The 10,808-nt window shown below is 35.1% G+C and overlaps 2 protein-coding genes across 4 annotated transcripts in view; one reads left to right on the forward strand and one right to left on the reverse strand.

Annotated features, from left to right (window-relative positions):
* Nucleotides 1-1,689, forward strand: part of LOC117110728 — a 16,809-nt gene extending 15,120 nt beyond the window's left edge. For all 3 annotated transcript variants that reach the window (XM_033253510.1, XM_033253511.1, XM_033253512.1), the window contains one exon: nucleotides 23-1,689. In XM_033253510.1, coding sequence (XP_033109401.1) covers nucleotides 23-840 — 818 coding nt within the window. In that variant the 3' untranslated portion in view covers nucleotides 841-1,689. The remainder of the gene's footprint in view (nucleotides 1-22) is intronic.
* The window catches only part of LOC117110729 (isocitrate dehydrogenase [NAD] subunit alpha, mitochondrial-like), a 29,989-nt gene extending 22,165 nt beyond the window's left edge, over nucleotides 1-7,824 (reverse strand). The window contains exons 1-3 of the mRNA XM_033253513.1: nucleotides 7,729-7,824; nucleotides 5,406-5,453; nucleotides 3,982-4,065 (exon numbers count right to left, since the gene is read on the reverse strand). Coding sequence (XP_033109404.1) covers nucleotides 3,982-4,065; nucleotides 5,406-5,453; nucleotides 7,729-7,758 — 162 coding nt within the window. The 5' untranslated portion in view covers nucleotides 7,759-7,824. The remainder of the gene's footprint in view (nucleotides 1-3,981; nucleotides 4,066-5,405; nucleotides 5,454-7,728) is intronic.
* Nucleotides 7,825-10,808: the final 2,984 nt, after the last annotated feature.

Raw genomic sequence — 10,808 nt, forward strand, 5'->3', positions numbered from 1 at the left:
TTTCATTAATATTTATTTTCAGAAATTATTGTGTATCCAGCTGATGAAGTGAAGAATTTAATGACATCCTCAACTGACTATGAATCTTTGATACCACATCGAATTGACAGCCAATATGTACAATTAGTTGACTCAAAAACAAAAAACCAGGAACGAGATCGCAAAAAGACTGCAAAGAAGAAACAGAAAAAGTTGAAGCTGGTACAGTCATTACGACATAAAAAGAAATCCCACTCTGATCACACTGATTTAAAGCTGGAAGATGAGTTGAAGAGCCAATTTGCAACTGATAAGAAAGTACGACCTCCAGTACCGGAAAAACCAAAGAAATACATGGGAATTCATACCAAACCAGATCAAGATTTTTATGAAGATATTGATTACGGAAGACCCGCACCATCATCTGCACCACCATTGGTACCAAAGAGGGAACCCATAACACACCAGCCACCAACTTCACTGACAAAAGAATTAAACAAAATGTCTTTCTCAAAAGGTGATCTTATGAAAGAGCTTAAGAGTAATCAAGATGCAACTACTCCTTACGGTTTTCCTGTCACTAGTCCTGTGGTGTCATGTAAACCTATTAAGACGCTGGAAGACTTACCACAAAATCCCAGAACTATGAACATGTCCCAAGTCCAGGACTGTTTGAGACTTCTAAATATGGATAAATATGTGGAAATATTTGAGAAGAATTCGATAAACGGAGAGTTACTCACTGACCTGGATAAGGAGACTCTTGTGGCTGATCTAGGCATGTCCAGGCTGAATGCCCTTAAACTACAAAAGTTTATAGCAGGAAAATGGGCTCCTGAGGCTCTAAGTGGTAAAACTTAAGAACATTCCTTCTAATCTGAGGGTGGTAGGTTCAAATCCTGCCAAGTTTGAGACTATTTTTGTTACTAAAGAATGAGATAAACAATTTTGTGACTCTTTCCCTTCTTAGCTGTCATACCACAATATACTGGGTAGTTATTTCCAGTTGTGATTACAAGGTCAACAAAAGAAAAGTTGTGTTGGTCAGTTGACTACAGGCCTAATTCTAAGGTTCAGTGTCAGTTATCACTGCCAATACCGTGCCCATACCATAAAAGGAATTTGTGAGCATTCTTGGTATTAAAAAATATATAGTTACTGGTAAAGGGAAACCTATAATTTAAGCCAATCATGCTCTAAGCTTTGGTTACCACTTGCAGAAAAACTGCCGCAACGCAACGTAGAGAAATGCTCTTTTTGTATCCCCCCACCTTATGGAAAGTTCAATTTTACTTCTTCTTTGACAAAACTGATATTCCCACTTGTCGCCATGCGAAAGCAATGGTTTTTGCGGGAAGTTTTCAAAAACCATTTATCATTCATTGCAGGACTACATGTTTTGGTAAATCTAGGATTTAAATTGTGTTTATGCAGATCTGTATAATAAGTAAATATACAGTATCTCCATCACATAATAAATGATTAAATATTATACATTATAACAACCAAAATTAAAAAGCTAAAATGAGTGTCAAACATGGTGCTAGACTCAGACAGACGAATATTTAAATCAACCAGTGTAACATATACTGTAGATAATAGTTTTTGAAGAATGGTTTACAGGTGAAGACACATTGCATAATATTAAGGTTTGCTATATATATATATATGCCATGCATAGAACTAGAGCACCGTCACAGACCTGAGATGACGTTGGATGGTGGCAGAGGGGTTGAGGGCTGGTGGTGGTGGTGATACAAGGACAATGATAATAATTACTGTAACAGTAATAATAGCAACGTCATTGATAACAAGCAATACTGATAATTATTATTTAATTGGCGATGGCTAGGGCAATGTTGATGGTCAAGATGACAGATAACTTATTGTTAATATGTAAACATAAAGCACTAACTAAAAATCCCTCGGTTTGGGGCATGGGCAAATTTGCTTTTCCCTTGCGTATGCGACCTTGCATTGTGTAAATTGGAATCAATTCAACTTCATGCAAACAACGCAAAGACGATCTGCAAACAATGCAAAAGTTGACTAGCCTCAGTGTTGTGTGTGTGCAAAACCCTTGTTGCATCACTTTGCGTTGATACATCGCATCTGCGTTGTTGCATTGTGTCCTAGTGGGAACCAAGCTTTAGCATGCAACAAGTATTTTTGGCCTATATGTCTTTGCTGGTCCAGGCTTTAATTTTAATTTTAATTTTTTAGTTTTTAATTTAATATAAATAAGCATGTTGTATGATGTTCATAATGAAATATCTCAAAATGAAACCCTTACTTTAGCTTCTCAATTACATAAATAAAGCATTCAATTTGAATACTGAACCATTTACACCAAAACATTGCATTTTTCACTAAAAGAAAGTATTAAATAACTTGCCTACTGTACATGTTATTTCCTGGTAGCATTGTTACTTGGACAATGTATATTGTGGAAGGTGCCATGCTATACAAGTAGACTATACTATTATTATGTCGTATGTTTAAATATAGGCCTATTGTTTAAAATTGGGAGTTGGTATTAGGTATGCCACCAACTCAGCGCCACCAACTCAGCACCACCATCCCCGCCATGTTATAGCTAGATATGACACCATGAGTCTATGAACATATTTTGTATGCAGTTTGAACATTGATTCACACTACGAATCGAATACACTGAATGCATGGAAATAAATATGACAGTTAGCACTTGCTTAAATTGGATGACAACCAAGAGGAAGTGAATTATTCACTTTCCTTGTTAGGCCCATAAAATATTCTACAAGATTACCATTCCTGTCTGTATCATTTTGTCATAGTACCAGAAAAGCAAAAAAAATTCTATCATTTCAATAACACTTGGAATTCGCAAAACAAAAAAAGATATGCTTAGTATTTAAAAATCACCAGGTAGTGTTCACTTACTTATTTATCAAGTGGCCCCACACCAACTTCACCAACCTAACACCAACATAACCCTCTTCAGTCCTAATGTAAACATTCCTATATACGCCACTTACAGCTGTTTCACCAAAGTTAAGAATAAAAACAATATGTAGCAAAGACAAGCCGAACCAGTCACTCATCGCAAATCGTGTTTTAGAGAAAATGGTCAAAACATGCTGGAATATCAATTTTTTTTAAATCTACTTTGTTGCACTAAACTAACCTTTATACATCATGCCATGCTGTTATTTTCTCCAATTCAATGTTAAAACAACACTTTTTAAGGATTTGATGATAGTTTCTGCATGAGAAATGCCTGAAGTCATAATCTTCAAAGGCTGATTTTTCATATATTGTTCTTTAAACAGCTTAACATGCTTAAATGCTTGTAACTTTCTAAGCAAATGTTGGATTTGAATGATTTTTTTTACTATTTTATAGCTCTTATTTTACATATTACCCTGTATTAATAACTCAAAATCGATTGACTGGTTTGGCTTGTCTTTGCCACATATGAAATATAATAATATATAGAAATAGCCAATATTCCTAGCAAAGTTTCTCAACCGTGTCATCAGGGGTTCAGAATCTTTCGCTGTGCAATTCACTTGTGTTCTCTAGCTCTCTTTTTAAATACTTAAGCATATATTTGCTGTGTTTGCCTCCCTCTACCCAGGAGCATAAATGGCCCGGGTACTGGCATATGCTGGGAAGCTAAACAGACTCGCTGTGAAGAGTAGTGGTAATCTCAACAAAGCAGTCTGGTCCCAACAGTTTAGAAAGAGGGACAAACACTCCAGACCTACAGGTTTGTCTACCTTTACCTACAGAAATAGTAAATTACTGTACTTTATATAGTTACCAACGGTGGTTCCGCCCCAGGACACGCCGCCCCCCCCCCCCCTGGAACAACTGGTTTAGTCACGCATTTCAAATCTCTCAGGTTGGTAACTATGACTTTAGATCATAAATTTTGTAAAAACGTTAGTGCTATCATTTAAAAAAAATAAAACACAGTATAGGCCTATTATCGATTATAAGCCTTATGCCAAATTTCACCTTTGATGCTTGAAATATTTGCTGAACTGCTTCTGAGATTTCTGGTCCAATTCCATCGCCAGGAATCATGGTTACTGTCCGAACCTTCAATAAAAAAAGAGTTGAAAAAGTAATATAATATTACCTGTGTAATAAAATGTATTTCAAATTGCATTCATTATACAATAAAATTATTATATTGTAAATTTCATAAATAACTAACATCCCTTGATCATTACAATGTGACCGGCTCTGGCAAAACCTGCTGTTTGTCGCAATTTACAATTTCCCACAAACATATAAAATGTTCGAGTATCAGAATTTTGAACATTTTCAGGTTTTTTGCAATTTTTAAAAGAAGGTATATAACACTGTTTTAAAGAATAATTCATGCAAAATGTAAAAACACCAAAAACGTAAATTTCAATTTTTCCTATAAACAGCTGGTTTTTGCCAGTGCCGGTCGCATATTGCCTAAATACTCTGCATGGAAAAAATTTTTTTTTAAATATACAGACGCTTGGCAATAGATGACACATTGTCTACTGATCCTGTCACAACAAACATTAGCTTAGTACTGGATGACAATTTGTACTAGCAGTGGGGTCATTCCGGCTCAAATCAACCACCAAGCTTATGAGACCCCCCTTTGGAAATTCTAAAAATACCTTGATATGTAAAAAGAAAGAATCAAAAATTTCAGCTCCAAATTCCAAACGGTTTTTAAGTTATAGTCTTTTGAAATGTAGGTACCACGCCCCCTTTTTCATGCCGGTAATGGCTCCTTTAACTTTGTATGGTTTTTATGAAGCTATATCTCATGGAATAATGAAGATAAAAAGTTGAAAATTGCTACATAAACTGATATTTGGCCCCTCTTTCAAATTCGGGTAGCATATTTCATTAGAATGTTATATGCCCCAAAAAATTGTGCAAAAATAGATACTGGATACAATTGCAGTGGCTTCTTAAACAAAAAAAAACAAGATTTTTGCATTGCATGAAATTGTGTGATGATTCTATTACAACAGACATTTCTCAGACGCAGTAATGCCTTTATGCTTATAGTGCCCATTAATACCGTATTTGTCTTTACAAAAAAGGGTCAGGTACTGCTCCTCAAGAGCTGAAACAAGAGTATGCCTGAGATTTTCCTAAAAAGGCATTTTTAAGGAATGAAAAAAAATCAATTCAATATTTACGTTTTTTATTTTGCTTCAGGAAAAATAAAAAACCACTGTTGATGTAAGTGTACAAATAAAATTTGGTGCTGGAGGCATTCTATAAAGGTAATTTGCTTGGTCGGAGGCACAAAATTTCTTCCCCCAACAACAGACACTGGTACTGTTGTTGGGGGAAGTTGTTGAGTACTGAATGACAGAAAGACAGGGGCTCGACTCGACCTAAAATTTATGATAAATAATATGCTAAACTGCAGTACTTACCTCATTAGAATATGATCGAACTTTACACCACTGTTTAAAAGCAGGAATCTTAAATAACAATGAATCATAAACACTTTATAAGCACAGCATGCAAACTGTACAAAGTTTCTTTCAGGAATTGTGATAAAATGTGACATTTAAATTGATTTATTGATACAGACTTACTATTACTGCTTCCACATAATGTATTTTTTGGGAGATAGAGCAATTACTGTAGGTCTACGATGTTTTAAGAAATCGGAAAATTTGCAAGCTAGTAGGACGTGTGTGTGGAACATGGTCAGCAGCTGCCAAAGGGTTATCGAAAATATAAGAATAAAATTGCATTTTTTAAGGATTTACCACTACTATAAAATGACATTACTATTTAGCCTACAGTAGCCTAACCTACTTACTCTTTGTCTTTTGTTTGATAGTAAATTTATTAACAGATTCATTGGGCCTAGTAAGCCTAGTAGTAGTAGGCAGACTTGAAAAGCGAACAAACTACCCATAAACATTTGTTTGCAAATTGGAGTAATTGTGCAAAAGCTAATTCTGGTCACTTCGGCCCAAAACAAACTCGGACCAAAACCAACTCGGCCCAGACCAACTCGGACCAAAACCAACTCAGCCCAGGCAACAAATCTAGCCCTAAATAAATGAATAGTTCTATCCGATGGCAGAATTCAATTAAATTGAAAACTTACACAATTGCAATATAAATCTGTTATATCCATCATAACATATATTACTTTTCTTTTATAATTTCCGAAATATTTATTAGTTTAACATTCTCAAAAAAATATTAATCATCCATACAAAACTTAATAGTTTCATCCCTTTTTAGCGCACTGGCACAATGACTACACCTACTGTATATACGATATTGATTTATTCAAGACAGCAGGTTAAAATAATTGGGTGGTCCCTGTGTGAAATGAATAGTTGATTTTTATTGTCAGTTTTTGCAAGGTGCTATGTTCACCGAAAAACATATTGGGTGTTGCCAATCTGAAATAAACAGTTTACCAAAAAAGATTTACCAGAAATAACAGTAGTGCACCTGTTTAATTCTAAAGTGCTAGGGAGCCAGCCTAAAATAACAGTAGGCCTACTGTTTACTTTAAAACTTTTCCGTCATGAATTCCAAAAAAAAAAAAAAAAAATCTGTGTATGCAGCCAGTTTGAATTAAATGTACCTGAATAAGTCCATATTATTCGTGTATTTTGTTTTTTCGCTTTATATTCATACAAATATACATTATTTTATAAAGTTATGTAAAAGATTCTAAAAAATAAATGGGACTAGTAATAATTTGGATAAAACAAATATAAATAATATTAGGCCTCTATATTATATTAATAATTATAATAATACTAAAATAATAATAATAAACAGAATAATATGATAATTATTTAAAATATAATTCAAATAATATAAAAATAAATAAAAAGTTATACTAAAAAAATAATATTAGACCTATAAATAATAATAATACAGGTAATAATAATAATAATAATAAATAATAATAATAATAATAATAAAATATATAATAATAATAATCATCATCATTATTTTATTGTCATATTCAACATTCAATTTCAATTCAATTGAATTGTCATTTGGATAATTTGGAAATCGCGATCACTATTCATTTGGGTAATTCCATATCATTTGGGTAGTCGTCATCTGGGACCAAGCTGGTTTTGGTCCGAGTTGTCGTCTGGGCCAAGTTGGTTTTGGGCCGACATGTCATCTGGTCCGAGTTGGTTTTGGTCCCAGTTGGTTGGGGTCGAGTTGGTTTGGGCCGAGTTGGTTTTTGGCAGAAGTGACCTGATACCTGCCAAAGCAGCTAAAAAAACTGAGGACGACAGCGCCCTCCCCCCACCCACCTCCCTTAGAGGCCTAGCCTTTCTTGTTGACCCTCCTCTCTCACTCACTCAGAATTCTCTTCCTGGTCAGACATACATAGACCTAGGCGTAAGTTAAGTAAAAGTAAATATTACTTTAGACTTAGGCCCTAAGTTTATTTGTCTATCGCCCTTCATCCGTCCAAGAACAACTAGGCTTAGGCTAGCTGAGCCAACCTAGGGCAGGCCTATTTATGTGCCGCCGGAAGCACTGAAAGGGGCCAAGCAACCGCCGGTCTCCTACCTAGCGACCGGCAAAAGGCACCTGAGCTTTTCGCCTAGGTAGGCCTAGGTCCTAAACTGAGAAGTGACATTGATTTAGGCCAATGATTACTGACTGATTTTGATTATGACTATATCACTGATAGGTAAATTTTCCGTATGTTTAATAGTTCATAGTTAATAAAAAGTATTTAATTATCAGACTTACAATCTTTTTTCTCCACATGCGAGCTGCCATTTTGATTTGGGTACTTGAATTCAGTTTGCCAGGTTTTTCCTGAATATTTACCCAATTAAACTGATAAACTTCGAGCAGAGCTTAGTAACATTGGAAGTTTACCCTTTAAAAGTTGTTAATAATGCACTTAAGAAATTAAATGAACCTAAATGTATACATAGGCCTACTGATGATAGCTTGATTAAGATTTGAGTTAGATTGCCTTATCTAGGAAAACCAAGTGAATTCATCTTACGTAGATGTTTAAATAAGGTAAAGAAACACTTAATTAAAGAGGTAAAATTCATAACTTTATGGCAGTATAAAAATGTTTCCCATTTTATATCTACTAAAGATGAAACCCCTAAGGAGTACAGAAGTTCTGTTGTCTATCATTTTAAATGTCCAGGCTGTAATAGTGATTATGGTAAGACATAGTGCTTAATAACTAGACTTACAGAACATTCTTCACGATCTGATAGTGTTATATTTGATCATGTTAAATTTGAAACTGTGAGGCATTCCAATATGTTTTAGGATTACAGGGTATACGATAATGTCGTCTGTAATGTAAGTAATAAATTAGGTTTAATATTTTCTAGTACAGTACTAACATTATTGACAGCTCCCGAAACTGGTCTATCCTATTGTTTAAAGAAGCGTTTGCTATACACCCTTTGCTTAACAATGGGCTCAGGGCTTTAAAGGAGCTTTCTTTGTTTTTGTAGGTAGCTTTGATCAGTAGAATAAGTATGCTTTGACCTTTTGTTTAAATCACTGCTATGTCACCTGCTAGAGGTTTTTTTTTGATTAGTTAAACACTTTTGGTACTAGTGCATATAAGCATGGACCTATAATAGTTCCATGGTCACACAGTGTAGTGTAGCGTGCAGTGCGATGTTTTTTGGTAGACGGCATAATTATATACAAGCCACGCCCCACTCGGCTGAACCCGTTGTATTTAGCAACTACGTACCCGGCCGGTAGCCTGTTTTCCACTAAATTTATTCGCGCGAATGGAAAGCGGCGGCTCATGCACATGCGCATTCACATTTCTATCCGAGTTTTGCTAGCGAAAAAATGCACAACCAATCAGAACTCAGAAAGTGAACCGACGCTTTGATTCGCGCGAATAAATTCGCCTAGTGGAAAACCAGTAGAGCAGCGCGGATAGTGCGACTAGACCTTTGCTATAGCAGCAGTAGACATCAGATCGTATCTGATGTCTACTGCTATAGCAGCAGTAGACATTAGATACGATCTTGCTATTAATTTTTTTACAAAAAAAAAACCGGGTAAGTTTAACGAAGTTATAAGAAAGCCTTTTTGTATGTGTTGGGGACGTTTTCCTCTTTTCGATTTCTTTGAACAGTTGATTGAATTATATAAACGCAATTAAACCAGCTGCAGCTAGGTTAAACTCAAAACTACCGTAATATGCATGAACAATTTTTGCTTTCAGTCCCTGGATCGAAAATGCACTTTCTATACTACAAGTTCGGCACATACGGTACCGGTATAGCGCGCAATGGTTATGAGTCTCGATGCACTTCGTTATTAATATTGCCGTCAGCATTAGTTCGAATCTCACTAAGTCGCCGTAGTTGTGAAATTGGTTTTCATTGCTTTTTTTTAACTTCATAATTTGTTTAATACTGTATTCGGTTTCCGTGTTTTTTTTTTTACTTCATACATTTTTTTTTTGGCAATTTCAACTTCATTTCTCATTACAGTATATACAATGAGGAAAAGCCCTATGTTCTGTTGTGTACAAACAGACATAGTAAATCTAGTCATTATTGTTATTATTATCATCATTATAATCTTTTTTACTGGACTTAATAATATTTTTCACGTCCGATCACCGGTCCGATCCACCTACCTGGATATATGACGCCATTTAAGAACGTATTTAGGTACTATTATCAAAGATAATAAATAGCGGAAGATAGAGCAGCTTCCCAATATAGTGGAACATCCGTTCAAAGGGCATTGTGGGTACACGGAGAGCAATTTTACTACAACCACGCGGCGGCGCTATATAAAAAATAATGAAGGCGCTACTATTGTTCGCTTGTTTCCTTTAGTTTCTCCACTTACTAAAATGTACAAATTTTACTGCAACCGCAGGAGGGCGAATGTTCCATCGATTTTAATGCAAATACTCGGAGCAGCTCATTCTTCTGCTATTTAAGTTCTTTGCTATTATCATCATCATCATCATCATCCCGGCGAGTTGAGGACGAGCGGTCCGAGGTATTAGACTTTATTTAAAATTAGAACGATAAAATAATTCCTTGCCAATAATGGACTCTAAAATATTATTATTCCTATAATAGTTGTTGCATATAATATTTTGTTGATTTTCGTGAAAAACATCTGCGTAACTCACATTTAAGAGACGTCCTTTCTCTGGTGCTGCGCTAAGTCGTTGCTTTTACATTTTAGGTATCTACCTATCGTATATACAATTCAACTGTGGTTTTAAGTTGGAATGGGAATAAAGAATTACCGGTAGTCGTTTCTCTCATAAAAGTAAAGCAATTTTGATACCGTACTGTATCAGTTTATGGTGTGTAATAATACCAAAAAACAATCTGGTCCTGAGAAAACGATTCACGTTTGGTACAACGTTCTTAATTTTACGGACGATGGTCAATTCAACAAAATGCCCAGTTAAGTTAAGTTTATCGTCTGTAGGCAATACTCATACACTGTAATACCTGTCTCTTATACACATCTATCTTTTTTCTCCACATGCGAGCTGCCATTTTGATTTGGGTACTTGAATTCAGTTTGCCAGGTTTTTCCTGAATATTTACCCAATTAAACTGATAAACTTCGAGCAGAGCTTAGTAACATTGGAAGTTTACCCTTTAAAAGTTGTTAATAATGCACTTAAGAAATTAAATGAACCTAAATGTATACATAGGCCTACTGATGATAGCTTGATTAAGATTTGAGTTAGATTGCCTTATCTAGGAAAACCAAGTGAATTCATCTTACGTAGATGTTTAAATAAGGTAAAGAAACACTTAATTAAAGAGGTAAAATTCATAACTTTATGGCAG

Source organism: Anneissia japonica, unplaced genomic scaffold (genome assembly GCF_011630105.1).
Source record: "Anneissia japonica isolate Jap-2015-1 unplaced genomic scaffold, ASM1163010v1 scaffold2756_len2360902_cov194, whole genome shotgun sequence".
Classification (NCBI taxonomy): domain Eukaryota; kingdom Metazoa; phylum Echinodermata; class Crinoidea; order Comatulida; family Comatulidae; genus Anneissia; species Anneissia japonica.